This window comes from Selaginella moellendorffii, unplaced genomic scaffold, assembly GCF_000143415.4.
Source record: "Selaginella moellendorffii unplaced genomic scaffold, v1.0 SELMOscaffold_26, whole genome shotgun sequence".
Classification (NCBI taxonomy): Eukaryota; Viridiplantae; Streptophyta; class Lycopodiopsida; order Selaginellales; family Selaginellaceae; genus Selaginella; species Selaginella moellendorffii.
The window spans coordinates 1,011,042-1,038,716 of record NW_003314287.1 but is presented as its reverse complement, the minus strand read 5'-3'; the positions used below and the strand labels follow the sequence as shown (position 1 = coordinate 1,038,716).

The following is a 27,675-nucleotide window of genomic DNA, read 5'->3' as shown; positions in this document are numbered from 1 at the left end:
GGGTTTAGGGTTTTAGGTAGGCTCCTCCCATTTTTCTATCCATGGAGCTAGTGCGCCTAGCTGGAGCCATGGGGCTCAAGCGCGCGCAGCCGCTTGGTGCCATTAGCAGTGCTGGAATGGCGGCATTTGGAGCTGGAGCGAAGAAATCCAGGGTAAATGCGCGTGGGTTTTCGATTGCCGCGGCTGCTGTCGTCGACCAGGACGAGCGAGCGGCCCGGCGCCTCAGGAGAAAGAAGGAGGTGAGCGTAGCGGATGCGCTCGCGCCTCCATCAACGTCGCTAGCGCCTCCATCTCCGGCGCCTCCTCTTTCAAGCCAGGAGAGCATTCCTGTGGACAATGGCAAGAACTCTCATCTATCGAATTCACGGTGAGTTTCGGACTAAGTCTTCTTCTGTGGCTTGATATTTTCTGGGTTTCTTCCCAGATTTGATCAGTTTGAAGTTCATGCTCTCACGCTCAAGGCGATTAAGAATGTGCTGGGCTACGAGGTGATGACAATGGTGCAAGAAGCGACTTTACCATTGATTCTCAAAGGTCTGCCTTGTATTAGTTCTTTCTCTGGTTTTCTAGATCATGGTTTCTTTTACTTGGGTGTAGGCGAGGATGTTCTGGCCAAGGCAAAAACGGGCACGGGGAAGACGATTGCGTTCTTGGTTCGTACTTGCTATTGTGCGGTTTCGGTTTTCTTTCTTATAGAACTGTGTGTATATGTAGCTTCCGACTATTGAGACCATTCTGGCGAGCAAGAATGCGCAAACTTATCATGAGAATCCCATTCGCGCTCTTGTCATCTGTCCGACAAGAGAACTAGCGATGCAAGCGGCTGTTGAGGCTCAAACCTTGATGAAATTCCACAATGAACTGGGAGCTCAGACTGCTATAGGTGGGAACAGCTCTGTCATGGAAGCCAAGAAGATAAAGCTCCAACCTTGCCAGGTAAATGCAAATACGCTTTGTGGTTTCTGACAACATTTTGCCGCTTTCCAGATTTTGGTTGGCACACCGGGAAGGCTACTAGATCACATACAAAATGCGAGAGGCTTTGCCGATCAGTTGAAATCCGTGAAAATCCTTATTCTTGACGAAGCAGACACCTTGCTGGACATGGGATTCCGTCAAAATCTCACCGAGATCCTAAAAGCTCTTCCAAAAAAACGTCAAACGCTTCTCTTCTCGGCAACCATTCCCAAAGAAGTATTTTATCTCCACGTTTCACCATGGTTTTTTTACTATGCTTTGTTCCACAGGTGCATAGCATCTCTCAGTTGGCTTTGAAGCCGGATCATAAGTTCGTTGATACCGTCGGACAGGACACTGAAACACACGCAATGGTATGCTTTGTTTTCTATCGCTCACGCCTGAATATTTGTGTGCTTCTGTCAAACAGGTAAACCAGAAGTATGCTGTCGTTCCACAAGAAAGTCAGTTTGCGGTGTTATACTCAATTCTGAAAGAACACATCGCTGTGGAACCGAAATACAAGGTGATGCGTCCATTTCAAAATCATGATTGACTGCTAACTCGATTCTCAGGTTCTGGTGTTTTGCACTACTGCAAACATAACAGCTTACATGGCTGCACTCTATCAGAAGCTGGGTTTTAACATACGAGAAATACATTCGCGCAAGACACAAACGTATCGCACTCGCGTATCTGACGAGTTTCGTAATTGCAAAGGCGGACTCATTATGTTTACGTCGGATGTCTCCGCTCGAGGGATTGATTATCCGGACGTTACCTTGGTGGTTCAGGTTTGGGATGACAAGTTTTCAAGGCGACGAGAGTTGACATGTCATTCTTCCAGATTGGAGTTCCAGCAGCTCGGGAGCAGTATATCCATCGCCTTGGACGAACTGGCCGTGCAGGAAAGGAGGGGCAGGGAGTTTTGATTCTACTCCCTTGGGAAGAGCCTTTCCTGAGAAAGCTGAAGGACATATCAATAGGGCGAATGGAGACACCAAAAGTTTTGGATTTGTCGAAGAAGGTACGTAAAACTTTAGAAGTTTTGAAATTTACAAACGCCGAGTCCTTCGCTCTCACTCTTGCAGCTAAGGTCAGTGATCTCAGACATCGACCAAACGATTGGAACCAGGGCGTACCAATCGTGGCTGGGATATTACACCACGGCTAAGTCTCTGTCGATCGACAAGCACACGGTGGTGGAGTACTCAAGGAAATACTGGGCGAGCCTAGGATTCTCCAGCGCTCCCGCAATACCCAGGCTCACCATCAAGAAGATGGGACTAGCTGGAATCCTTGACTGAATCCAACACGAGTCAGGAGTGGCGTGGCGAGTCAAAGCTCCTCGAGAAGAACACTCCGGGAGGAGGAGGTACGAGTTTCTCAAGAACACTCTATTTTATAAAATAAAATAACACCTTAACTTGTTTAGTGCAGGGAAATCGAGAGCTCCTCCTCCCGAGTTTTAAGTCGCCACTACCTCGTGGAATCCAGAAAAAAAAAAGCATAGAGATTTCTTTCCAAGGGTAAAGTAAGATCGACTCAACGGCATGAAGTTAAGATCATGCGAAAACAATGGTGGCCACATGGAATGATTAGGGTGGATTTGCAAGTCACTTTCAGGGCAAAAGTAGCTCCTGTTGAGCACATGAGATGGGCATGAATTGAGAATATCTTCATCTAAAAGATCTCTCTTTTTCTTAAATACAGATGTTTTAGTTGATACATTGAGAAGCTTGCCATCTAGAAGAGGATGATTCCAGCATGAGTTCTGTGCAGTCAGTCAGGGGGGCCAGCCAGCCATTATGCCACCCTGACTCCTCCCCCTGTTGCCCTAGAAAAACAAAGAGTCATACGAATATTTAACTCGAGATAAGGTGGTGGAATTGAATTTCTCAACCCTCCTGCCAGTAACTGTAACATAGATCTCTCCTTTTCAAAATTTTTGATTCTTGTAAGAACGGCCATTTTTACTTCACGCAAGGTTGATTTGGGGGGACCCCGCGTCCGTACCGTGTGTGCGTGACACCACTAGAAGCGGCCATAAAGACCAAAGGCCGATTATTCGTTTTTTACGTGGTTGACACAGCATGCACGTACCGTGGTATATTCGTCTCCTTTTTGGCTGGTGTTTGGCCAGCTGGCTTCCCCCAGGCACGGGAAGCAAACAAGCAATGCCGCGACATCGAGGTAACGCTAAACCTGGCGGCTCCACCAGATTTAGCTAAAGTAGGGCTTTGCTTTGTGCCCTTTGCTTATGTCCTAAACCGGGCTTGTGTTGTTTAATCTCTTGATTAAGTCTTAAACAGGCCTCCTCTTCGATTTTGAATCTTTCATGGGCTTCCTCGAAGTTCGCCCCACAGGAGGGATGGAAATGGGAATCAAACAGCGCTCCGGGCTTCTTCGTCGGTGACCTAGGCTAGGAGGAGGAGCGCGTGGAGGAGCGATCAGGCCACCGCCATGGAAAAAGATCTCCTCGCCACCGGCATCGGCGATCGATCGCGCTTCAGCGTAAGGCTAGGGCAGTCAGGCGTCGAGATTCTTGCTGCGCCGCTCGGTCTGCGCTGAATCGCGGCCAGGAGTGGCGATCCAAGCCCCGGCGGCTGGAGATCCGGGGCTTTCCTGCGAGAGGGGTGGTTTTTGGGACTTTCTACTTGTGTGCTTGTGTGACGCATGCGTTTGATCGGTTTGAGCGGGTGATTTTCATGAGCTGCGAGTAGGGTGATGCGTCGCTCTCGGTGTCTGGGAGGAATGCAGGCGGGCAAGAGGGCGGAGCAGGCTTTCCAGCGCTGCATTTGTTCCTGCATTGTCCCTTTTCTGGCTGCTTGATTGTGGAAAGCCGTCATACCGTTTGCTGTTTTGTTCTTAGAGCCAACAAAGCACAGCTTTAGCTCTAGCGTCGTGCCATTCTTTCCTTGCCGGCTGCTTCTTTGCTCTTCGTCTTCTCTTTGAGTATCTTCCTTTTCTTCCTTCTGGCATTTGGAAAACGGATTGGGCATTTTGTGTCTGCTGTCTGTCTGTATCCTGTCGCTTTGCGTTTGAGCTGTTGCGGGACTTTGGCCGCTTGCACAGCTCCCTCCCTTGTGTGTGTCTGCCTGGGTTTTTCCGCGAGTCGCAAAGAGGGAAAGTAGTAGGGACATTGTCTGGCTTTTTACATTGGGAGCAGGGACAGACGAAGATGGTTGTGGAACCAGATTTGGGCGAAGATTGAGTGTGGAGGATCAGGAACAGCAGTTCGAGAGCAGGGGGTGTTTTAGGCGTTCCGAGATCGATTCGGCCAGGAGATGACCGATACGCCTGGGAGGCTGCTCTCCAGCCTTTCAAATACAGATGGGAAGCCTCCCAAAGTCGGGGGATGCGTCGGTGTGTTTTTTCAGCTCTTCGATTGGAACAGGAGGCTCTCTGGGAAACATCTGTTCTCCACAAAGTCGCTTCCAGCAGGTTCGTTTCAAACTCAAGCAGATCTCAATGTCGCGATTCTGAGTTTGATTTTAATGTTTTGTTTTTCTTTTCTTTTTCTTTTTGTTTTTCGGGTTTCGTTACAGAGAGGCCTCCGAGCAATAAGTTCAACGACGAAAAGCTTCCAATGGCAAAGCTCTTGCTGGTATGTCTCTCCGTGCTCCGTGCCTGCCTTTAGTGGTTTTAAAAATGATTCAAACTGTTCTTTCAGATAGCCGACGAGAACCGAGGGGTGCATTCAAACAGCGAGTCGCAGTCCGAGTTCGGTTCTGAGAAATCGTCTGAGTATGGATCAAGCAAGAAGCCAGGAATTGTTGCACGTCTCATGGGTTTGGAATCCCTTCCCGAGGCCGAGGTTCAAACGAAAGAGACATTTTTCAAGCAGCAGAGTCAGGAGAAACACAGAATAATGCAACAGTATCAGGAACTTCAAATGATGGAGGATCTTCTTCAACAGCGGCCAGATGATTTAAGGAAAATTAGAAGGGAGATGGAATCTTCACCAGGAAACAAGGTGCGGGTGGAAGAAAAAATGCCGAAGAACGCAAGGAAAGATCAAGATCCCATGCAGAAGTTTGCGAAGCTTCCGTTGTCGCCGAAAAAGTCAGGAATTCCATTTGCGTCTATCTTGTCACCTTCAAAGAGCAGTAACAAGGTAGCCCCACCGATAAAAAGTCAGAACAGCCACAGGAGGACTGCTCTACTTATGGGGGCCGCTGCTAGAATTCTTGAACCAGGGATTCAAGCCAGTCGTTCGCGTCCGTTGCTGGAAAACGCTCCAGGTGCCATTGAGAATTCCAGTTCAGCTGCGAAAAGTGGAGGCAATCGAGTTTACGCCGAGTTGAGAAAAAGTTTGCCGAAAACCAATAAACAGGCTCCACAACAACAGAAGCCCAAAGAACAGCAGGAGGTCCAAAGAAGTAGCGGGTTGACGAGAGGCCCGGGTTCACTGTTACCTTGCAAGACCAAGTGTAGTAGCAAAAGTGGAAGCAAAGCTGCCGACAGAGGTACTCCTACGAAAAGTACGTCAAGTAAGCCACAGCAACAGTCTCCCAGGCTGGAAGAAGTTGTTACAGCGTGCGAGGTTCAAGAGGACGGTGATGATGACTCGCTGAGCGATTCACAGGCCTCGAGTAGCAAGGAGAACCGGATTATTGTTAGCAGCTCTGCGGCAAAACTTCAAAAGGTTGTTGGTCCTCCAAAACTTTCAAGAAGCGGAAGCGTTAAGGAAGAGCAGCCCCCAACACCACCTTCCAGGGGATCGCTTTTTCGTAGTAAGAGCGTGAGGGAAGAAGTACAGAGCTCCCCGCAGCCTTTACAACCTACGTCTCAACAGGAGAGTAGCCATAGTGGTGGTAAAAGCTCTGTTTCCTCAACGACAACTCCAGTAAGCGGTGGGAAGGAAGTTCGGTTGAAGAGGGAGAAGAGGGAGAAGCGTCAGGGGCCGATCAGTCTTCAAGAGCCGTCCACAGAAGTTGGCGCTCAAAAGTCAAGGAAGCCGCCGCTTGATCAAGGAAGAACGGCACAAGTTCAACGTGGAAACCTTCAGGAACAGCCGCAGGAACAACAAAAGAGCAAAACATCAAGGCAAATACGCAATGCGCAGGAAGAGAAGGATGGTAAGAGCAGCAGCCTTCTCAGCTACGATCGGCTGTTTAAGACCCGGAAGCAGCCAAAGAGCTCCAGTCCTAATGGAGAGACCAGCAAGACTAACAACAACAGCAGAAGCAGCGTAGGCGAGAAACAAGCATCAAAGAAACTGTCGTCTAGTAAGGATGAAGAAAGCGTAAAGCCACAACCAAACAAGAACAACGACAACTCGTTGATGAAATCGTTACTCCGACGGAAGCCACTAAACAAAGCAGAAACAGTGTCAAGCTCCAAGAAGAAGGCGATGGAATGTCCAAAGCAGCAAAGAAGCAGCAACGATGACATTCAGCATGCATACGAGAGGCAGACGAGATCCGGTGGATCAAGCCCCGCACGAAATCTCAAAGAGACGTCTAAGCGGGATGTGGTTTCCTTGGACGTGACTAAGGATTGGAATCGAATGCATCTGCAAGAAGACAACGTTCTGGAGGAACCAGTGCTTGATGTATCTCCAGAGAAGGTTCAGGCAGTTGAAAGGATGCATTTTGAGCCAGACATGATCGCAGACAAGAGCTTGGAGGAAATTCTCAAGACTATTCTGTCTAAATCTCTTGGCAAGACGAGCATAGGTGACAGTCCGCTGAGTGGCAAAAAGAGTTCGTCTTTCGAAATGAACGAAGAAGTACCAGTTGCGAATGAAGACGATGGCAACGTTATTGATATGGAGCTGTCGCCTATCGAGCCCCAGAGCCGCTTCGAGATCGATCAAACGGAGGACCTTCCCTGCAAAGTTCTTCAGGTACTCTTTTTTTTCTGTGGCTTGTCAGTCACTCTCACTCACAGTTTATAATTCTTTTTCAGTTCGAAGATGACGAGAAGCACACAACAGCGACTCCTTTGGCCCTTCCTTCTTCGGATGCTGAAGCTAATTCGAAAACAGGTACTGCCGAAGTTGATGGTGGACAACCGAGTCCAGTTTCTGTGCTGGACTTTTCGGCTTTGCAATCGCCTTTTCCATCAGAAGTAACCACTAGCTGCGAGGAACTCGATGAAGGTAAGCAACAGCTTTGATTCTCTTATTTCAAGTCTTAATATCGTATCACAGATAGCAAGCGTGTTTTGGAGTCTGATGCTGACAGTATTTTCACGGGAAGCAACCATCAAGTTCTCGTCGGCAGCATCAGCGATTGCAAGACAAATCTAGACTTAGAAAGTTACAGCAGCGTTACGAGCTGCTTCCCAGATTTTCCAGAGGTCGGAGTAGAAGAGGCAGCGAGCTGCGAGGGGCAGGAGATAGAGTTCTATGTTAGAGAAGTTCTGGTAGCATCAGGCTTTACCAGCGAGGAAGTAGACGAGACGCCGTCGACGGTCCCATGCACGGAAGAAATTTTCCAGAGGCTCGACAGGCAGCTAGCAATCCAGCAGGAGCAGCAGGGAATGGTGGAATTCGTGTCGAGCAGTGACTCCTCTCAAGTCCGGTGCTTGGAAGCTCCCGGATCGTGCCACAAGCTCATGCACGAGTGCATCGCCGAGGCTCTGGACCTGGTGCTGGATCCATTCCGGGACGACAACCGCGCGAGCTCGATCATCGCAAGCAGCAGCAGCGTCATCTTAGCAAGCAGCAGCAGCAGCTCGATCGCCCAGAGACCGCTCGGCGAGGATCTGGTGGCCGAAGTCAGCAGCTTCATCCTCTCGTGGCGAGAGATGACGCTGGGGATGGTCGACGAGCTCGTAGAGGTGGACATGAGCACAGAGGGCGGGAAGTGGAGGGCCTTGACAAGCGATAGCATCGAAATTGGAGTGGATTTGGAGAGGATGATCTTTCGATCGGTGATGGAGGATCTTATAGCTGACCTCGTAGGATCCAGGCTGATGAGCGGCGGCGCCAGGAAGAGAGAGATTTGCGATCCCGTTGGGCGCTAGAGAACTCGTCTCGCATTTCGCGCGAACCCAAAGAATATACGCTAGAATATGCACTTTTAAATTCCAGTAGCCGGCATCCGATTTCCCTTTGACCGGGGAAGCGTCCACCCTTCTCCGTGTGTGAAGCTTCGGTTTGAATGGGGTGGCCGTCAAACGTGGCGTGTATTGAATTTCTCTTGTTGGAAATTAGGGTTCTTGCGCGACTATAGAGTAGAGATAGGGTTTGGGAGGATTCCTCGCCACTGGCCAGCAGGAGCTGTCTCGATTCGAGCGCATTCTAGATTAAAGCTCGGGATTTCTCAATGCCTGCTGCTTTCTGCGACAAATTCTTTGTATAGGTGGTGGATGTGGACAGGATTGGGCGTTCACTGTTGACTTCGCGACGAGTGTTGCGCCGATCTGATGCGTGGCCGAAGATTATCGAAGCGGCAGCAGCAGCGATTCCACTCCAGCCGCCGGGAGGAGCGATTCATCCTTCTCATTCTCCGCGCTAGAGAGGGAGGTTAGTTCTTTGTTCTATGTCTCGGCATTTATTATCGCCGTCGCCACTTCCAAGCCCGACCGATGATCCAGCGACAGCGTCGGCAGCGGCAGATTCGTCGCAAGGAGTGGAACCGTCTCGAAATTCCAGCGAGAGATGGCCGCCGCCGCCGCCGCCGCCGCGGCTGCCTCATTCGAAATCCCAGCACACCCACGTCTCAAGCACGACCGATCATCGAGCGCCTCTTCCTCCCAATCCACAGCCGGAAATGCTGCGCTCCAGGTCGCTCCAGCACCACTCCTCCGCACGGCCGTCTTCGATCGAGTCCACCTCTTCAGGGATCATCGCTCACTCCCGCTCTGCCAGCTCCCAGGAGATTTCCTCGACGAGCAATCGCCTCTCTCAGGCTAGCAGCAACGCTAACACCCGGCTGAGGAAGGACCCCAGCTTCCGATCGACGCGAGCGCCTTCGCACCGCGCGGGGATCTCGAGGAATCCATCAGCGAGTTTGCCGATTCTTCCAGTCAGCGGGAAGATCGAGGAGGCGGCCCAGCGAGTGATTTACGTCAACGATCCCGGCCGGACCAACGAGAATTATGAGATGGCAGGCAACAGGGTGCGGACGAGCAAATACACCTGGTACTCTTTTCTTCCGCGGAACCTCTTCGAGCAGTTTCGTCGCCTGGCCTACGTCTACTTTCTCGTCATCGCGGTGCTCAACCAGATCCCGCAGCTCGCCGTTTTCGGTCGGACAGCGTCGATCATCCCACTGGCTTTCGTGCTCTTCGTCACGGCCGTGAAAGATGGCTACGAGGATTGGGCTCGTCACAAGTCGGACCTCGTCGAGAACAACCGCCTGGCTCACGTCTTCCAGGAGTCGGAGTTTCGGGCCAAGAAGTGGAAGAAGATCCAAGTTGGCGAGCTGCTCAAGGTGTTTGCCAATGAGACGATGCCGTGCGACTTGGTTTTGCTGGGGACGAGCGATCCCAGCGGGGTGGCGTACGTCCAAACGACCAACCTGGATGGAGAGTCGAATCTCAAGACGAGGTATGCTCACCAGGAGACGCTCTTGAGGCATCCCGAGGACCAACCGATTAACGGGGTGGTGCACTGCGAGCATCCCAACCGGAATATTTACGAGTTTAAGGCGTACTTAGATCTGGACACGGATAATCCGACAGGGACTCGTCTTCCGCTGGGACCAAACAACATAGTTCTCAGGGGTTGCGAGCTCAAGAACACGCAGTGGATCGTGGGAGTTGCTGTCTATACAGGGAAGGAGACCAAGGCAATGCTTAACAGCTCGGGTGCTCAGTCCAAGAGAAGCAAGCTCGAGCAGCAGATGAACAGGGAGACGCTGTGGCTGTCGCTGTTTCTCTTCATCTTGTGCCTCATCGGGGGTGTTGGCACCGGCGTGTGGGTGGCGAGACGCGACGACGAGCTCGATATGCTGCCGTACTACAAGCGAACTGAGTTTCCGCGATCTGGTGCGGATGATGGTGACAAGTATATGTACTACGGTGTTGCCGGTGAAGCTGTGATCGCCTTTCTGAGCTGCTTGATCAGCTTCCAGATTATGATCCCCCTCTCGCTCTACATTTCCATGGAGCTAGTTCGTCTGGCGCAGACGTTTTTCATGGTCAGGGACACGGAGATGTTGCATGTCGAGACGGACTCGAGGCTTCAATGCCGTGCCTTGAATATCAACGAGGACCTCGGGCAGATCAAGTACGTGTTTTCCGATAAAACTGGGACTTTGACAGAGAACATGATGGAGTTTCACTCTGCGAGTATTTGCGGGGTCAAGTACGCGAAAGCTGGCTCCAAAGCTTCTGGCGACGTCGAGATCTCAGGTAATGGTTTTGTGCTCAGAATAAATAATCGTTTTTAAATTTCTTTTCTCACAGAAAAAGAAGCAAAACCAGGAGTAAATGCAGATCTGAAGAGTATTTTGACTGCTGGAACTGCGGAGGCAGAGGCTGTGAAAGAATTCTTTCTGGTATTGGCGGCATGCAACACCGTCGTCCCTACGTGGGTCACTCAATCGTCTTCTGGTCAGCTAGAAATGGAAGTTGCATCGGCGGAGATAGAACCTTCTGGCTTCGTAGAGTATCAAGGGGAGTCTCCGGATGAACAGGCTTTGGTGGCAGCGGCCAGTTCTTATGGCTTTACGCTCATGGAACGGACGGCATCATCCATTGTTATCGGCAATTCAGGAACTACTGAAAGGTACCTACCTTTTGAGCTCTATTCGTACCCGAGCTGTTGCTAAGTGTGTTCTATTTTTTTCCAATAGATATGAGATCCTGGGAATTCACGAGTTCGACAGCGTTCGCAAGCGAATGTCAGTTGTTGTCGAGTGCCCGGATAAAACGATCAAGGTGCTGGTTAAAGGTGCGGACACAAATATGCTGAACATTGTCAACATTTCGAGTGAGTCGCAAGACGTTCGGCAGGCTACACTCAGGCATTTGAAGGACTTTGCACAGGATGGCTTGCGAACCCTGGTGGTTGCTTCTAAAGTTCTTGGACGTTCAGAGTTTGAAAAATGGTTGGGCCGGTACTCGGAGGCCAGTACAGCCTTGCACGACCGTGCGGAGATGCTTCAAGCTGCTGCGGCCTTTGTAGAGAACAGATTGACTCTCATAGGCGCTACAGGTATTGAGGATAAGCTGCAGGACGGAGTTCCTGAAGCCATATCCTCGCTAAGGGAAGCTGGCATTCGGGTATGGGTGCTGACAGGTGATAAACAGGAAACAGCTATCTCAATAGGCTACTCCTCCGCGTTGTTAACGCATGACATGGATCAAATTATCATCAACGAGAGCTCCAAGGAAGGTTGCCGCAGTGCCTTGAAAGCAGCGAAGTTAAAAACTGGGGGTTTGGACAAGAAGAAGAGCTCTAGCTCTTTAAACATTCAAGTAACTCCACAGGCTGTCAAAAAGAATGCCCGAGACAGTACTTTGGCGCTTATAATCGATGGGACCAGTCTCGTACATGCTCTTTCGGACGATCTCAATCAAGAGGTACGAGAAGCGGTTTTGTTTGTTCCCGTGACTTAAAACTATCTTGCAGCTATTCGAGGTCGCTGTCGCATGCCACGCGGTTCTGTGCTGCCGTGTCGCTCCTTATCAGAAGGCAGCCATTGTGTCGCTGATCAAGAGAAAAGACAAAGCCATGACTTTGTCGATTGGAGATGGTAATCATCTTTGTTTAGGAGATCTCTTGAATAATTTCTCTTTAATCTTTAATCTTTAGGTGCGAATGACGTAGCCATGATTCAGATGGCGGACGTAGGCGTTGGTATAAGCGGACAAGAAGGCCGGCAAGCAGTGATGGCATCGGATTTTGCAATGCCAAGATTCAGATTTCTTAACAAACTCCTCCTCGTACACGGCCACTGGAACTATCAAAGACTGGCATACATGGTTCTATACAACTTCTACCGCAACGCAGTGTTCGTTATGATGCTCTTTTGGTAAGAAAGCAAGTCTACCCACTGATAGCGACAAGATCTAACATTTTTTCTTCCAGGTATATTTTGTATACAGCATTCTCCTCACAGTCCGCTCTCGTCGATCTAAATCTCATCTTCTACTCGCTCCTGTTCACGTCGGTTCCAACCATAGTGGTGGCAATTTTTGACAAGGACTTGAGCCACAAAACTCTCCTCCGCTTGCCAACACTCTACGGTTCCGGGCTCCGCCACGAGACTTACAACCAAAACCTCTTCTGGCTGACAATGCTCGACACTCTGTGGCAAAGTTTGGTCCTCTTCTACGTTCCCTGGTTCACATACAAAGAGAGTACTATAGACATTTGGAGCCTGGGAACACTATGGACGGCCGCGGTGGTCATTTTGGTGAATTTACATCTGGCTCTCGACGTCCAGGTGTGGAACTGGATCATGCATCTGGCAATATGGGGATCGATCGCTATCACCTACATCATTCTCTTCATTATGGACTCGCTGACAGATGCCACTTCGATTTACCACTACTGGTACGCTGATGCGCTGATCCTCTCTCGCTCTTTCTTTTGTTTTCTTTATTGGTTTGTCTGTTTTTCCGGGAAGTTAATCAGAAGTTTTGTTTGTGTTATTGCAGGGTCATTCATCACGCCGTAGGAACAGCAAAGTACTGGTTTGATCTGTTGCTCATTATGTGCTTGGCTTTGCTGCCTCGATTCATGGTGAAAGTCGTCAAGCAGCGGTGGTGGGCTTCGGACATAGACATTGCTCGCGAGGCAGAGATTATTTCCAGGCGAAAGTCTTCACCTTTGCCACGAGAAATCGAGCTACAGCAGCAAACATCGAGCTAAGTTTCGATTTCAACACAAAAAAAAAAAAAAAAAACAAAAAAAAACATATTCTTTTTATCTTCTAAACTTGCGAACTTGGCGAAGTTTTGATAAACTTGTACAGTGAGTCGAAGGAGGCGAGCTTTGTCCTCGTCATTGTCAAAGAAAGAAAGCTTTGATTTTTCGCTTTAAACAATCTCCGGCGCCGCGTGAAAGTTGAGATTTGTGTAGTGTGTGGAGACCACACAGCCACTAACTGTTGTTTAAGCGCAAAGGGGAAGGGAATTGAATCGTTGGCATACGTGTTCCACGAGAGGCTGCAAAAGGACGTGAGAAACTAATAAAATTTAAAGACCCCGACGTACGAACCTGGATGAGTCACAAGCTGTCGAGAGCGAACGATAGAAAAAATAGAAAAAAGAGATGGAAGTGGATCCACATCCCCATCCCCATGTCGACAAAAGAAAGAAGGAAAAAAAATATCTATACCTCGCTACCTCTCTCTTGGGAGGATGATCTCTCCCTGGAGAAGTTAAGAGATGGTATGTGTTTGACCTTTCACTGCTAGATGGTTCTCAAACTCGATGATCCCTGTCAAGGTGTGTACAAGGAAAAGCACAGAAAGATCGAGATGCTGTGAGCCAGAGACGCTTAGAGAAGAGAAAGTTGCTACGAGAGAGAAAGAGAGAGAGAGAGCGAGAGCGTCACTTGTAGAAGAAACCGATGCTTGTTCTTGCGGGAGAGCGTCTAGGCCTAGAGATTTGGAGAAGAAAGGAGGAAATCTTGAAAACGAGCAATGCGTTGTGATGCACACAGCTTGACACGACCAAGAGAGAGAGAGAGAGTCAGCACGCATTGCAGCAGCAGCATCAGTGGAGCGTGAAAGAAAACTTTCCAGACTTCCAAGCACGGCCGTGTCAAGCTGAGTGCATCAAAAACACAGCGCTCGACGATGTATAGCATCGACTGATCGGCCGATGGATCGCGAGTGGAATGCTAGCTCTCTCATGATCTGGAGAAAAAGGCAAAAAGAAAAGCTCAGAAGAGATCCTTGGAAGAGCTAGAATCTAAGCGAGGAGAGAGCCTATGAACTACATTCTGCTTCCAGTACATGGGTAGGAGAATATATAGTCGCGATATTTACCTGGCCATTCCTGATCGCCTGACCGCTAGAGAAAAGATCTATATGAACAATCGTGCGAGCAGCAGAGATCTTTTGCCGCCCGGCCTCCAATCAGCCCTCCAACGCTCCACACGTCTCCACTCCATTCGCAAAAGCCCTAAAATACCGAAAAACAAGAACAAGACACGAACATCTGTGTTTGCGTCGCCTTTATATTTGCAACGAGAGAGGGAAGATAAATGAGAAACTGTCGCGGTTGGGTATCGAGCGTGCAACCGGCTGCCCCCAACGGATAATGGACACGTGGTACTCGTTGTGGCATCATCTCGACCATAAGTTTTAATCGTTGTTTATGAACGTAATTAGAGACTGCCACGTCCCAGGATTTTTGAATTTCTTCCCTTAGGGCTCTTTTGGAGGTTTTTATTTAGGGCTCTTTGCTGCCATGGAGGAGAATGCCGGTGGAGGCGCTGGCGTGATTCTACCGGCGCGCCGATGCAGCACAGCTGAGACCATCACCATCGAGGATTCCGATCAGGATCGGGAGGATTATGGCTGCGGCGATGGGCGGCATTCTGTGCCGGGGATGGATTCCTTGATCGTTACCATTAGCGGATATACAGGTACGCAGCGAAGTAGAGTCGTCGCGTTGATCAACAGGACGGGCGCGCTATTTCTGGGAGATCTATCTACGAGTCACACACATTTAGTAAGATGTTTTTTTTGTCCTTGTGCTTTTTGCTGACACTTTCCTTTGGAAGGTCTGCTGGAGCTTTACTGGAAAAAAGTATCATTTGTCTAAAGAGCTGGGAATTAAAATCGTCAACCATCAGTGGTTTGAGGACTGCTTGAGGGCTGGCCGCCGGCTACCGGAAGAACCTTATACGCACAAAAGGTGAGTGTTTTTTTTTTTTTTCGCAAAGGCTTCATCTCACTCGCACTGTTCCATTATTTTGCGACTAGCGGGAAAGAAGTTGGTCCAGTGACATATCGAGAAGTCAGGAGAGCTGGCGGCTATACTGCAAGAGAGGATGTTACGGGACCTCAAGAACCTCAAGCCAGCTGCTTGGATCAAGATGCGCGAAGTCCCACACCGCACCATCAGTCAACCACCCCGCCGCGGCCGCGAGAGAGGGCAAGAAGAGAGCCTTCGACGAGAAGTGGAAAGGAGAACAAAAGATGCAGACCGAGAAACCACGGGGAGAAAAGCATCTTGACGGGACTGGATGCCTTTCTACTAGAAGATGAGATCGCCGAGTCGAGCAAAAGATCTGCGCCTCCAAGCAGGGACAGGGAAACGAAGAGAAAGCACGAGAATAAGTATCTTGAAGGCTTCAGAGATTTGTCTCGCGAAAGCACCTCCCGGAGAAAGGTGAGAGCTGTTGATATTACATTTTCACAAAATGTATGTGTGTTTGTTTGCAGGTTTTACAGCCAGTGACAAAGAACAGTCACACCACTAAACGCAAAGTCGAGGTGCAGCTTGATGCTTATTTCCCTCCAAAGACGTCACCAAAGTTACAACCGTTTCAGCCGCCTCTTCACATCGACGATGCTTCCAATCCGCGCGATCTGGGAGCATCGTCCGCCGGGACAGCTCCAAGGAGCGAGAGTCCGTCGACAAGAAGATTGTCTACGTCGTCGAGCTCGAGCGAAGACGTGGCGTGTGTTATTTGCCACGACGAGAACCAGACAAATGTGGAGGGAGTTTTGGCATGCGGCCACCAATTTTGCTTCGACTGCATCAAAAAATGGAGCCAGCATTCCGTAAGCCATTGCTCGCAAATTCATCGCCTGGGTAACATCTTCTCTTCTCTTTTTGCCAGGGATCCGCCAACACCCCCAAGTGCCCGCTCTGCAAAGCCCCTTTCGATTTTATCACCAAGAGGGAGCCTTTCATATCCTTGGCAGACGATGATGAAAACAAGAGATACTTCGAGACAATCGTGGCGATCGAGAAGAAGATCCAGCGAACGCGTGCAAACGCTTTCCCTGTGGTAAGCTTGCCAGAAAACTCTTTAGCTCCTAATCCTAATCTTTTGTTCAGGCTCGATCGTGCGTTGTTTGCAGCGGTCAGGACGCCGAAGAGCTCTTGCTCGTGTGCAACGTTTGCCGCAGTCGAGCAGTTCACACATTTTGCTTGGATCCTCCACGGGTAGATGCTCTCTACCCGTGGGAGTGCCGGGTCTGCTTGGAACAAGGGCGACGATACAGACTCTAAGGACGACGATCTGTGCAAGAGGAAACTTAGAACACAAGAACTTTCCAAATCCAGAATCCCGCGGCTTGTTTGGCTCAAGTGCTTTATATACTGTTTACGTGATGCTTAATTGCTGGAAAGCAGAAATTCTTCTGCCACTTTATTGTAAAACAAGTTTAAAGTTATGCCATTGTATAGGATGGTTGAGGCAGGTTGATGACTGTGGTCTTGATTTTGGTCATCATATTGATACTGTTGGTAACTCCCTGAGATCCAATGCCACTGTCACGTATACCCTGCGTTTACACAGCATACATTCATCGCCCAAGAGCTTAAAAAAATGCATTTGCTATATACCTGGAAGGGAAAATGATCTGGTCCACGAGCAGGAGCTGCGTTTATTTGCACAGTTCCAGTTTCCATGGCGTCACTCACAAGCATTGCCTTGTTTACATCCTTGGTAAAAACACAACCCTGAAAATTACAAGGATCTCTAGTGAGTTCTTCGCACGATAAGTAAATCGATAGAATACCTGGAGACCGTATCTGCTTGAGTTGCAGTGGTTGATTCCTTCTTCAGCTGTCTTGATGCGCAAGACGGGGATTACAGGTCCGAATGGTTCCTCCCAAGCAATTCGCATGTCAGGTTTGACATGATCGATCAGGAGGGGCCAGATCAGATTGCCTTCTCTTTTCCATTCCTGTTATGCAATTGAGCTTAGAAATGTTGTATGGCCTCGGAGGTTGACGAATTACCTGACAGAGTTTAGCACCTTTCTGCTTTGCGTCCATCACGAGCCCTTCAATGAAGTTAGCAGAGGATTCGCTCACAACCGGGACAATGTCACAGTCATTCTCAGGAGGTCCAACAGACAGCTTTGCAACTTTGGCATTTACTTTGGATACTAGAGCGTCTGCAATGGATTCCATGGCCAAGACAACCTTTACCGCTGTGCATCTCTGGCCGCTGAAAAGGGGATAATCTCAGCACACTTGAACATGTAAAGTTCAACACAAAAGCATACCTGAATGCAAAGCCTCCCTTCATGATGTTGACAGCAGCGGACTCCACATCTGCATCGTCGAGAACAAGCATTGTATCTTTTCCACCCAGCTCCATCTGCAAGGGAATCATGTTCGCTTTCTTGGAGATTGCAATGCCGGTGTCGCATCCTCCAGTAAAGCTGCAGCATAAGTATATTTAGGCACCTCCTCCATAACCATATTGTAAGTACCTGATGCAATTTACTGCTGGGTGGGTTGTGAGGAAGTCACCCAATTCTGAGACCTTAATGGTCACACATGAAATCAAGCCCTTGGGAAATCCTGCCAAGTGAAAGCAGTGCATCATGTGAATCGTAGAGACGGCACCCTGTAAGTTGATAAAGACCGCCAAGTCACACATTATGATACATCAAGTAAAACCATACCTGAGTTGGAGGTTTAATCACGACGGAGTTTCCAGTGATAAGAGCTGGCCCAATCTTAGAAACCGAAAGGTTGATTGGATAGTTGAATGGAGGAATCGCGAGAATAACTCCAAGAGGAACCTGCAATACAGTTCCTTTTTGTCGCTAGAAACCAAGAAACATATACAAACCTTTGAAGACAAGCACAACTTGTTTCTTTCGTTCCCTGGAAACGGATCGGAAACCAAAAACTTGCCTTCCGACATGATCCTTATGCCTTCCTCGGCTGTATAATCTATCAAATCACCGGAGCGGACAACCTACACAAGACAGGAATTTAGAACAAAAGACAGCTATGGAGCTCTGTCACCTTAATCTTGTTCTTGCTGCTTAAGAGTGGGTGATGGTGGTAGGGAAAAAAACCTCGGTGACAGCATCCTTGGCAGGTTTGGCAACTTCCTTGACCAAACAATCCGCCAGGGGTGATTTGTGTTCCTTCATGATGACTGAAACCTTGTGGAGCATTTCAGCCCGCTTGTACAAGGGAGTCTTTGCCCATAGCTTTTGAGCTGCCTTGGCACTCTGAAAAACCTTGTTGATCTCGTCTTGGGTGCAAGCTGCCAAGTCCAAAGAGCAAATTTTGAAGCTGCACGAACGCATTGTGTCCGAGTGCGAACCTGTGACCTTGTAGATGGGCTTCCCTGTGGTAGGGTTTGTGACAGAGACGGTCTTCCCAGATGATGACATCTTCCAATCGCCATCAGCGTAATACTTGTAGACGTCGCCATCAAGGCATGCCTTGAACACTCCAGTTCCAGCCATTTTCTCCCTCAGAAAAGAGCGCACCACCCAGAAAACTAACAAAACGTTTCCGGTTAGGGTCAACGGTCGCGTCACATTACAATTGCGATTTTCCCCCAATTCTGTAGAACCCTAAATCCCGTTGAAGAAGCATATACCAAAATTGTGCTTTGAACATGGAGTCGCTAAAACCCTAAAATTCAAAATGGGGGCACATTCCGCGTTCCAGCTATGATTCTTGTAGCAAACTTCCGTGCACTATACCAGATGGGAGGCTTCCTCAGGCGTGGCTTGTCCGGCCATCATCGAGTTCCAAGTCACAAGGTTTCACTGCGGCATCTTATCGAAGACGAAGATCTTACGCGACCAGATTTCTTACTCCGTCATTGAATTTTACTCGGGCTGATAGAAGTTAGTCCTACGCGAAAAACACTGCTCCACTCCACTGCAGCGACACTATCATGACATTGTTGACCCCAATGCCTTCACTCAGGAATTGGAGGACAAACACCGACAATGCTAATACGTTTGGCCATCCAGCTAACGCGTCCAAACGCTTTAAAGAATTCTTGAGCTCCTTTCGATCTTGCTTTGTTTGCCGCGGCCAAGACGCCAAAGCCGAGTCTAGGGGGATACAGATTCCTCTAAGGATGACGATCTGTGGAAGAGAGAATTCAGGACGCAAAAGTAGTTAACAAGGGAAACGAGATTGGTAAAAGTACATTAGCTAGCGGATTGCTGCGTCCCAGATTTCTTGCTGGCTGGTTTGGGTGTTGTCTCTAAACCTTCCAATAGCTGGCCAAGGAGAAACGAAAGGTTATCAAGGAAGGAAACTAAATGGCGAAGATTAACACACCTTGGAAGTAGGATGTATCATCCTCCCGGACTTTCGGACCTCTCCCTCGTCGTTACTTTTGGCGCTGCTCGTTTGCCTTGTCTTTCTCGGTGGTGGCGAGCTCTTCTTGTTGCTTGGTGTCGATTTCTTGAGCTTTCCCTGCTGCTGTTTTGGAGTTCTGCTCAACGACGGTGGAGTCGTTTGCTGCTTCGCTAAGGAGGCGTCCCTCGCCTCTTGGTCCTTCTCGATCACGTCGGAAAATTTCCTTCTCTTAGTAGGCTTGGCCCTTGCAGCAGGCCTGGTAGGAGTAGGAGCTTCGCTTGTTCCTGGTGTTGGTGTCGCGGAATCAAGTTTCTTTCTCTTGCCAGTCGGGGTCTCGGGTGTTTCCAGTTCTTGAGAGGACAGATTACCACCACCATCCTCCAGTTTCTATCAATTAGAGCGAAACAAATCGTCAATCGTTTCTCCAGACTTGAAGAGTAGCTTCTTACCTGTTTCTTGCTTTTCTGACCCAAAGTATCCCGCCACAGTACCCATGCATCGTCTTTCCACACCAGAGACGGCCTCAAATTCCAAGACTTGGTAGCTTCAGTATCGCCATCACCTGCAAAAACAACCAAAGAAAAATTCTTTTTTGCAAGGAAACGTATTGTAAAACTTACCAGGGAAGAAAACTGTGACAAGGCTCTCGTCCACCGATTGAACAACCCCTTCCCACCACCTGCAGCTTTGATTAGTTCATTCGGGCTTTTTTTTTCTAGAGCTTACCCGTCTCGCATCCAAACATCGACGTGATCACCAACATAACACTTCTGGCTTCCTTGCGAAGCCCTTCTCCTCTTGCGCATGCCTCCATCCTTGGTCATTGGATGCGCCGTCCTCACACGCGGAACATTGTCGATTCGACTCGTGATATTCACCCATTCTTCAAGTTTGCCGTTTCCTGCAACACAAGAAAAAGGCCACTGTAAGTTTCTCAACGAGTAGAAAACTAAACAGGCGAAAGAAAAGAAGGTAACAACCATCATCATCCAGAAGCTCGTCATAAACAACCAAAGCGTCATCACCATTCAGAGTTTTAACCTTGGCTGAGAACCATACTCCTTGAAGCCCATCCTCGTCTGGAACAATCTGCAAGGCATTATTATCAACGCTTACTACAATATGCTACAACCGAAAGAGAAATAAAAGGAGGAAAACTAAAAAGCCTACAAGGAGAAACGCTAAAGATATACCTCGACATGGGAGCCTACTGTGATCTCTTCCGGCTTGTTGTGCTGCTTGTCTTCGACTAGGCCTTCTGATGGCTCGGCATCCACAACGTCTCCCTGTGCTGCTCCAGTTTTATTACTCACGGCAACTTCATCACCTCTCGGCGCCGGCGCAGTTTCGTTCCCCTGAGTTCCCTCCCCCGCGGCCGCATTCTCTTCGTTCTGCTCCTTTGCTACAGCTTCCTCCTCAACGTTGCTCCTGTTCTTCTTCGCTGCTGCTGTCTTTGATCGAGTATTCCTCTTCCCAGACACTCGACCTCCCGGCTTTGCATTTTTCTCGCTGCTTGTCAGTGACACCGGATCTCCAAGCGACATGACTTTCCCAGCCTGGGAAGCAGCCTGAGCAGCGAGCTCTGCAGCTCTCACAACAGCCTCCAAATTCTCTGCCTTCGTGAATGCTAGAGCGGTAGCCTCTACGTGTTGTTTCGTCGCCACCTTCGCGCCGAAGATCGCAGACTTGAGCTGGGCGGACCTGTCGTCACCCTGCGTAACGTGAGTTACGGTTGGGTCTGTGTCGTCGAAGTTTGATGCCTCCTTCCTCGACAAGACTATCTCATTTGCCATGGCTCGAGCTTGCAACGCAGCGGCATACGCAACGTTGGCAGCAGCCGCAGCAGCCTTGGCAACCGACGCAGCAGCACTTACAGCAGCCAGAGAAGAAGCAAGATGCCCTTCCCTGGTAGACATGTTCTTAGTGCGTTGCTTCTCCTTGATATCATCCCACACGGTCTGGCTCTGTTCCACCATACTCGACGCAGCCGAGGCAGCCTCTTCCGCCTTCTTCTTCGCCGACTCCAAACGGTGAACCAAGTCCTCGCCACGCAACCTGTCCAGTTCTTCTTGGCTCATGATACCAAGCGTGTTACCGTTGCCTTCTAAAAGTCCTGCGGTGGCTGGAGAAACGTCGCTGGGAATCACCTGTGACGAAGAAGCAGGAGCTGGAGTGCTTTCTGAATCGTCGAGCCTTTTTCTTTTCCCTGTGCATTTGCCTCTGTCAGCTTCCAGTGTCGCCACCGCTGCTGGCGGTGGCATCGCTTGATGCGGAGAAGAAAACAGAGGGAACGGTGGTGGCTGTGATCCAAACGAGGCCTGAGAGAAAACACCCCAGCCTCCACGTATATGTGTCGAAAGCTGCGAAGGAACCCCCCACTGCGATGGCGGCTGTTGAGGGGCGGGGCTTGCCGAGAGGTTGAGGTGCTGAGCAAATGGAAAGCTAGACCGGTAGAGCCAGCTATCCACTGCAGATCCCATTGGAGAAGGTGCTCGAGCTCTCGCGGAGTTCCACGAAGCCACCGTTGCTGAAGCCATTGTCATGATGGAAGTTGCCACTGGAGATACCGAAGGAAATTCGGACGTACTGGGCGGTGTCACCGCCGGCGGCGGAGTAGCACCACTCTTCTTTCCCCTCGACGACGGAGACTTTGGAAGATTTGTGGGACTCAAATTGGAAGGTGGCGGCCTTGGTGCCGGTGGACTGTTTCTTCCTCCAAATTTGCCAGCGGCTTTAACCATGCGCTCGGATGCTGTTTTCCATGCCTTTTCCCATAACGATCTGGAGGAGCCAGCTTGACTTTCAAACGATTCAAGGTTACTTACTGCAAAAAGAAAGAGAGAGAAACAAAAATTCAGTCATCCAAATCCAAATTTTAGAACCAGCAAGAACCTTTGGAGATGTCCGTGAATGCAGCCCCCATTAAAGTTTCGTCTGCCACAGAGCCTTGTCTGTAAGCAAAAGAGAAAAGATTATGAACGCAATGGCAAAACAGATAGCTTACATGATCGCGCCATAGACGAGGATTTGAGCACGCAATTGCACTTGCTGCGCATCACTGAAAGGCTGCGTAGTAAGATCCAAGGTAACTGGAGGTGCTTTTGGCTCTCCTGACGAGGAACGACTCTTGGATGTATTATCAGGTGCTGCTTTCTCCGCTCGCTTGCTGCCTGGCTTACGGCCTCTCTTTGCAGGAGGCTTTGCGGCAGTAGCAGTAGCAGCAGCCTCCCCTTCTACTACCACAACTGTTTGATCAGCCTGGTTCTTCTTGGAACGACCATTGCTCTTAGCTCCACCTTTCTGACCATCCTTCTTTCCTCGGTTATCGTCGCTAGCCATGTTGACCACGCAAGATTTGGGAGCTTTTGCATTCACCTTTGGAGCAGCAGCCACGTCCTCGACAGTTTCCTTCTCCTGACCACTCGTCGAGTTCGGCGTAGCAGTACCTTTGTCACTCCCATCTCCAGCTTCGAGTTGCATACTCTTGAGAGCAGCCCCATCGATTGTTTCCTCGTTCTCTCCAGCAGTTAAAGTTACGGCCACCTCCACAACTTTTGTTTGAGACTGCTCCAGTTTAGTCGGCCCTTCCTGAGGTTTCCCCCCCTCCGACTTTTCCACTTCTTGATCTTGGTCTATGATGACAACTTCCGCTACTTTCTCGGCAACATTCTCTCTGCCTGGAGTTGTTGCTGTCGATGGCTGTGTTGTTGTCAAACTTTTTTCTATGATTGTAGTGGATTTGACAAGCTGCTGCTCCGATACTTTGTCCGACTTGCCTTCCTCCACAGTCTCGTTTATGAAATCCTCGATCTCCATACCTGCGTCTAGGCCCGAGCATGTCAAACCCGGCTCACTCGTCGGCTGTGCTATCGGCAAAACCGCATCTTGCTCGACAAAGTACTCATTTTCTCTACGCTCCGCGCTTTCCACCTTTGATGCCTCACCAAAAACTGGCCTGCAAAGAACCAAAAAAGAGCATCAAACCCGCAGCAGCACAACTGTAGAAAAACGTAAACCAACCTTGCCGAATCCTCCTTGCATTCTTGTCCCTTGTCTTGGGCCGCCCCTTTTCTCGCCAATTCGTCGCTCTCCATCTCCAGAGCCTCCTACCCCAACATCTCCATTAGTGCTTTCTAGTCAGCCTCCGGCTTCCCTGCTCCCTATCTGTACCTTTGTTTGCTTCTAACCCCCTGCCCAAGTGCCTCCTAGCTAAGAACTAGTGCTTACCCAGCTCCAAGGCTCGACCGGCAAATTTCTCCGCAGGAATTGGTCAGGACTGACCCTCTTGACTTGTCCACTAACACCCAAAAGAAGAAAGCCACAAAAACAAAGCAGTAGTAGCCAAGCCAAGCCAAGCACACACACGACACCCACACACACACGCACACTTGGGAGCTCCACACTAAACACCACACTTACACGGAGCAAGGAAAGCACTCTCCACTCACTCTCTCAAAGACAGGAGTTAGCCTTCGCTCACTCAACAGTGCTGCTCTCTCTTTTCTTTTCTCCTCCCCTCTCGGTCCTTTGGTCACTGACAGCGACGCAAGCAAGGACGACGCCACGTCACCGCCACGGGGCAGTGATCGTGCCCATGTCAGCACTCACAGAACGACTTTATCAAAAAATGTACACGAACTCGATGTGCTTCGTCGATCTCTGGAGGAACTTGAATCATCTGGTTTGCTGAGCGAAGGAGAAATTTTTATTCTTCTCCGGGTACTTAAGAGGATAGACTTTAATCACCTGAAACGGAGAGAAAAAAACTTCGTTATCGCTGAAAAATGAAACGCGGTCACGGCACCTTATATGTAATTGCTATCATGATTTGTTTTGTTTCGCTGGAACTTGAAAATATAGTCCTGCGAGATGGCAAACAGGAAGGAAAACTTCTGTCGAAGATAATAGATAGAAAAACGGAAGAAGCAAACCTTTAGAAACTCCGCTACGAAGAAATAGAATCTTCTGTCGTTTCGGACTTATGAAACAGTGTCGGCAGCTCCAAGTGCGGCAACTGCAGCGGCTTCTCGATCTCTTCCTTGTGTTTGCGATGATGCTCCTGGTGATGATCGCCTCCAAAGATCCCGCCCACTGTCTCTAGTGGATTGGCCAGCATCTTTCGTACCCGGAGTATCCAAGTGATCTCTTTAACCCTCCAGATGGCCGTAGTGATCACCATGAAGCCCAGGATAAAATGCGTGATGACGTTCTGCCGCTGTAAGTTTCTCACGATGCGCGAAAGCTTCTTCTCTTCCTTCTCGTTTTCATCTCCTCTCTCAGGCAAAGACTCGTCGTCGTCGTCGGTACTATCCACAGCAGCAGCTCCCCGACGATGATCACGACGAGAAACTCTCACAGTATCCAAGAGAAGTTCGATCATCCGCGAGTTCTTGGCCACTGAATCCGCCGCCGCCTGTGCGGCATTTGCAGCCGCCACAGCCGCCTTCACCGCTGCATTCTCTGAAGCATCGGAGGAGGTTTTCGACTCCTTCCTCGATCGAGCTCGCGCAGCATGCACCTATGAAAATTTCCAAAAATCCTCTCTAGTCATTCAATCGAGTACCTCTTCGATCAGCCTGTGGAGCAGCTCGATCTTTCCACCCGCATTCTCGCCGCCGCCGTCCAGCTCCTGATTGAGCACGCGGCGCACCGCGCATTCGACCGCTTCGAAATCGTCCTCCATCCCCGACCTAGGGAAAATATTTTAGGGTTTATCCCATAGTGCGCGGTAAAAATAATTACCAGCTATAAACGCTGCTCAGTGTGGTCGCTTCAACGGTCTCGAATCGAACGGTCCAGGCGCCATTCACGTGGACGGCTAGATCTCGCCTTGTTCATCGACCTCGGTGACGCAATCTTTGTGCCTACCCAGAGAGAGAGGCGAGCGAACAAAGCCTGTGTGTGTTTGACAGCGTCAAGGAAAACGAGAGAGAGACCCCAAAAGGCAGAGGAAGGTACCACATTTCAATCGATCCAGAAGCGAGCAAGAGGGATTAGCCGTGAGTGGAGAGAGATAAGATTTGTAAATTCGGTGCCACCATCGAATTTGAGCGACTCCCAATGCATTGATCGGTTCCGTGCAGCGATGGTTTGTACGAGCAGCTATGGCGGCGTGTGCGCATAGCACTTTCAAAGCCTTAATTGTGTGAGTGGGGGTGTTCTTCCTGGCCTACAAAGACAATTACGCTATTTCTTCTTCGAGGGGACTTGATTGACACGGATTGACGGTCTGATAGATAGCTTACAAGCGCCAGTCGTTCGATCAATCTCTCAATCCCACACGGCAAAGACAAGGTTTTCTACTTAAAGTCCAGGATTCTTCGTCCATGTCGAAGAAGTCTTACAACCATGAGTTCTTCATCTTCTTCCTCTCCCCTCTCTCCAAATTCTTTCCAGTTTAATCGCCACGAGGAACTTCTCTCCAAGACCGACACTAATTTACTTCTTCCTCCGTTCTTCACGAAGTCTCCTTTGTCGTTCCACGAAGATCGATCGATCATGGCGGGGGAGAACATTGACTTTGGCGATGGATTTTGCAGCCCGGTCGAGGAGCCGCTGTCACCAACGTCGTATCTCGTTCGCCCGCAAGAGATCCAAGAGGTAGAGGACGATGGCGACCACGATTTCCAGCCGGATAGCTCTAGCGACGATCTCTTCTCGTCCGAGGAGGCCGAGAGCAGCAGCAGCAATCACCGCCTGAGGAGCGCCGCCACCACGTCAAACAAGCCGAAGAAGAAGAAGCAAACTCTGGCAGAGCTCATGAATTTCGATGCCTCCCGGCAGAGTCGTGAAGAATCGCTCAGTCTCTTGAGGAAATCCAGGCAGCGGCTGCTCGAAAAGTCCAAATCCCAGCAGCAGCAGCAGCAGCGGCACCTCCACGGCAAAGAATCGCTGCTCATCCTGGCAGTTTGCGGAGGAAAGAAGCCGACGCTCGATCATCTCATCCCCTCCTCTTCGTCAAACAGTAGCTCCCGGCGAAGATCATGCAACGAGCCATCACCGCTCAAAAGCTCCATCCCTCGCAGCAAGAGCTCAGCTCTCCGGACCTCCAGCAGCAGCAATTACGAAGTAAACCTCACGAAGTCCAAGAGCGTGGGAGCTGCCTCTTACGTAGTCCGAGTGGATCAAACCGGCGGTAGCAGCAGTGGTGCTCCCAGGGTCAACCAGCAGCGTTCTAGCAGCAGCGGAAGGAAATCATCCGTCTCGTTCGCGGCGTCCTCTTCCGTGGTGGCGACGTCCGACTCAATGGTGACGGTCATGGACCGCTACCAGCAGCGTATCAAGGAAGAGCACAGCAGGAAGCACGGCTCGTCCTATCTCCCTTACAAGCGAGCACTGCTCAGTCTCTTTTTCCCGCTGCCATCTCTTTGGTCCTCTCACCACCACCATCGCCACCGGAATCACCAGCAGCAGCAACAGCAGTACCATCACCACCAGCAGCAGCACCACCACCAGACTGTTGCTTACTCGTGAATGGTGTCATCACAGCACCAAACTCGACGACCAAACTAGTTGAAACGGATCAACTTCTTCCTTGTCTTGTTTCCCTCTCTGTTACGTCTTTTGTTTTTTTTTCCTGCGACGGCCTCATCACTAGGAACTTTGAATCTATCGATCTGTGCGAGCGCTATGACTTTTTGGTAAATGTAGACGATACTCTGCTGCTCAGGCCATGATCGTCCCTGTGCCTTCCATCCCGTCGGAATACCAGGAATTTTGTTCCTTTTTTTTCCCGGACCACCTCGCAGCCTGCTACTGTTGGTACGATAAATCTGTGCCAACCTGTGCTGTTCTATCGGCCCACGAACCACCACACCTATCGCAAGGGAATTCTTTTTGAGAGCCTTGACCCAAGAAAATCGCAACACGGTCGAAGTACTGTAGGTACCTAAGGAGCACATGAGAACTTCATGACAAAGTCTTGCTTAGGAAAAAAAAAAGGTGAAAAAAAATCCTGCCTTGCATGGTAAATGAAAAATAATTAACTACCAGCCGTCCCTCGTGCAAAACTAAGGAAACAAGAAAAAATCTCTTGCTCACCGCATGATCTCCTCCGTTGAGACAGCCCGCGACTAGCTGTTCTTCTTCTTGTTCTTGTGGACTTTGATCGGCTTTGCGGGCGAAGTGTCATCGCTGGATTTGACAACTCTCAGTCGTGAGCCTTCATTTGTTGCCATAGCAGCTGCCTTTGCTTCATTCGCCTGGTCAATGAACTTCGCGAGCTCCTGGAAACAAAAGAAAATTCGAGACAACAAAAATCGTGAGCAAGAACCCAGGGAAGCAAAAAACGCGTGATTTGTACCTTGTTTATCTCTAGCTCCGCGCTCTTTTTCTTTGGCTCCTTAAACATCTTGCCTAAGAGAAATTTCCAATTCAGTATCCGGAAATGCAGCGATCGATCGATGGGACTCACCTTTGCGGACGTGAGGAGCCTTGCCATGGCGATTTGCCGCCGCGGTCTTCTTCTTCTGCCCCTTGAAGAGCTCGCCCTTCTGCGTCATTGCCCTAAACCCCTATAGAAAAAAAATAAAAGAAGAATTTCCCTAATAGAGC

The 27,675-nt window shown here is 49.7% G+C and overlaps 7 protein-coding genes and 1 long non-coding RNA gene across 13 annotated transcripts; 4 read left to right on the top strand and 4 right to left on the bottom strand.

The window, feature by feature from the left end:
• Window positions 1-3: 3 nt before the first annotated feature.
• Window positions 4-2,687, top strand: LOC9628823 (DEAD-box ATP-dependent RNA helicase 26). Of its 3 annotated transcripts, none has more exons than XR_002992940.1 (11): window positions 4-367; window positions 425-534; window positions 598-653; window positions 715-936; window positions 988-1,194; window positions 1,248-1,331; window positions 1,388-1,483; window positions 1,533-1,751; window positions 1,805-1,984; window positions 2,049-2,332; window positions 2,398-2,687. XR_002992940.1 is itself a non-coding variant. In XM_024679977.1 (11 exons), exons 1-10 carry the CDS (start codon window positions 42-44, stop codon window positions 2,262-2,264), a joined length of 1,716 nt encoding a protein of 571 aa, XP_024535745.1. In that variant the 5' UTR covers window positions 4-41; the 3' UTR covers window positions 2,265-2,304; window positions 2,416-2,687. The 3 variants fall into 3 exon arrangements, 1 of the variants encoding a protein (XP_024535745.1); XR_002992941.1 differs by having other exon boundaries at window positions 2,393-2,687; XM_024679977.1 differs by having other exon boundaries at window positions 2,049-2,304; window positions 2,416-2,687.
• A 1,541-nt stretch (window positions 2,688-4,228) lies between these two features.
• LOC112348009 lies at window positions 4,229-7,998 on the top strand. The gene is made up of 5 exons (XM_024679864.1): window positions 4,229-4,401; window positions 4,506-4,564; window positions 4,631-6,808; window positions 6,871-7,063; window positions 7,115-7,998. Exons 1-5 carry the CDS (start codon window positions 4,245-4,247, stop codon window positions 7,930-7,932), a joined length of 3,405 nt encoding a protein of 1,134 aa, XP_024535632.1. The 5' UTR covers window positions 4,229-4,244; the 3' UTR covers window positions 7,933-7,998.
• Window positions 7,999-8,107: 109 nt separating this feature from the next.
• Window positions 8,108-12,756, top strand: LOC9628822 (phospholipid-transporting ATPase 1). Its single transcript, XM_024679863.1, has 7 exons — window positions 8,108-10,266; window positions 10,321-10,642; window positions 10,710-11,439; window positions 11,489-11,612; window positions 11,672-11,891; window positions 11,948-12,415; window positions 12,520-12,756. The coding sequence occupies exons 1-7, from the start codon at window positions 8,451-8,453 to the stop codon at window positions 12,731-12,733; spliced, it is 3,894 nt and encodes a 1,297-aa protein (XP_024535631.1). The 5' UTR covers window positions 8,108-8,450; the 3' UTR covers window positions 12,734-12,756.
• On the bottom strand, window positions 12,711-14,028 carry LOC112348010. The gene is made up of 3 exons (XR_002992925.1): window positions 13,857-14,028; window positions 13,082-13,724; window positions 12,711-13,029 (listed from the first exon to the last, which is right to left on the bottom strand). It is a non-coding gene; the product is annotated as an uncharacterized LOC112348010 (long non-coding RNA).
• A 248-nt stretch (window positions 14,029-14,276) lies between these two features.
• LOC9637847 lies at window positions 14,277-16,220 on the top strand. Its single transcript, XM_002975107.2, has 6 exons — window positions 14,277-14,544; window positions 14,597-14,730; window positions 14,799-15,207; window positions 15,261-15,602; window positions 15,662-15,832; window positions 15,883-16,220. Exons 1-6 carry the CDS (start codon window positions 14,281-14,283, stop codon window positions 16,054-16,056), a joined length of 1,494 nt encoding a protein of 497 aa, XP_002975153.1. The 5' UTR covers window positions 14,277-14,280; the 3' UTR covers window positions 16,057-16,220.
• LOC9637846 (NADP-dependent glyceraldehyde-3-phosphate dehydrogenase) lies at window positions 16,211-18,266 on the bottom strand. The gene is made up of 10 exons (XM_002974929.2): window positions 18,122-18,266; window positions 17,868-18,061; window positions 17,636-17,764; window positions 17,466-17,585; window positions 17,271-17,407; window positions 17,061-17,219; window positions 16,792-17,002; window positions 16,569-16,736; window positions 16,393-16,509; window positions 16,211-16,331 (listed from the first exon to the last, which is right to left on the bottom strand). Exons 1-10 carry the CDS (start codon window positions 18,264-18,266, stop codon window positions 16,218-16,220), a joined length of 1,494 nt encoding a protein of 497 aa, XP_002974975.1. The 3' UTR covers window positions 16,211-16,217.
• A 350-nt stretch (window positions 18,267-18,616) lies between these two features.
• On the bottom strand, window positions 18,617-24,011 carry LOC9637845. Of its 2 annotated transcripts, none has more exons than XM_024679919.1 (12): window positions 23,927-24,011; window positions 23,143-23,868; window positions 22,127-23,077; window positions 22,015-22,073; window positions 20,316-21,946; window positions 20,103-20,211; window positions 19,849-20,023; window positions 19,743-19,801; window positions 19,572-19,684; window positions 19,102-19,509; window positions 18,968-19,040; window positions 18,617-18,903 (listed from the first exon to the last, which is right to left on the bottom strand). In XM_024679919.1, the coding sequence occupies exons 2-11, from the start codon at window positions 23,214-23,216 to the stop codon at window positions 18,969-18,971; spliced, it is 3,651 nt and encodes a 1,216-aa protein (XP_024535687.1). In that variant the 5' UTR covers window positions 23,217-23,868; window positions 23,927-24,011; the 3' UTR covers window positions 18,617-18,903; window position 18,968. The 2 variants fall into 2 exon arrangements, with proteins under 2 accessions (XP_024535687.1, XP_002974974.1); XM_002974928.2 differs by lacking the exon at window positions 18,617-18,903 and having other exon boundaries at window positions 18,909-19,040; window positions 23,143-23,228; window positions 23,293-23,868.
• A 2,677-nt stretch (window positions 24,012-26,688) lies between these two features.
• On the bottom strand, window positions 26,689-27,654 carry LOC112348043. Of its 3 annotated transcripts, none has more exons than XM_024679981.1 (4): window positions 27,536-27,654; window positions 27,425-27,477; window positions 27,163-27,347; window positions 26,689-27,010 (listed from the first exon to the last, which is right to left on the bottom strand). In XM_024679981.1, exons 1-3 carry the CDS (start codon window positions 27,621-27,623, stop codon window positions 27,195-27,197), a joined length of 294 nt encoding a protein of 97 aa, XP_024535749.1. In that variant the 5' UTR covers window positions 27,624-27,654; the 3' UTR covers window positions 26,689-27,010; window positions 27,163-27,194. The 3 variants fall into 3 exon arrangements, with proteins under 3 accessions (XP_024535749.1, XP_024535750.1, XP_024535748.1); XM_024679982.1 differs by having other exon boundaries at window positions 26,689-27,000; XM_024679980.1 differs by lacking the exon at window positions 26,689-27,010 and having other exon boundaries at window positions 27,059-27,347; window positions 27,536-27,653.
• Between the last annotated feature and the right edge of the window lie 21 nt (window positions 27,655-27,675).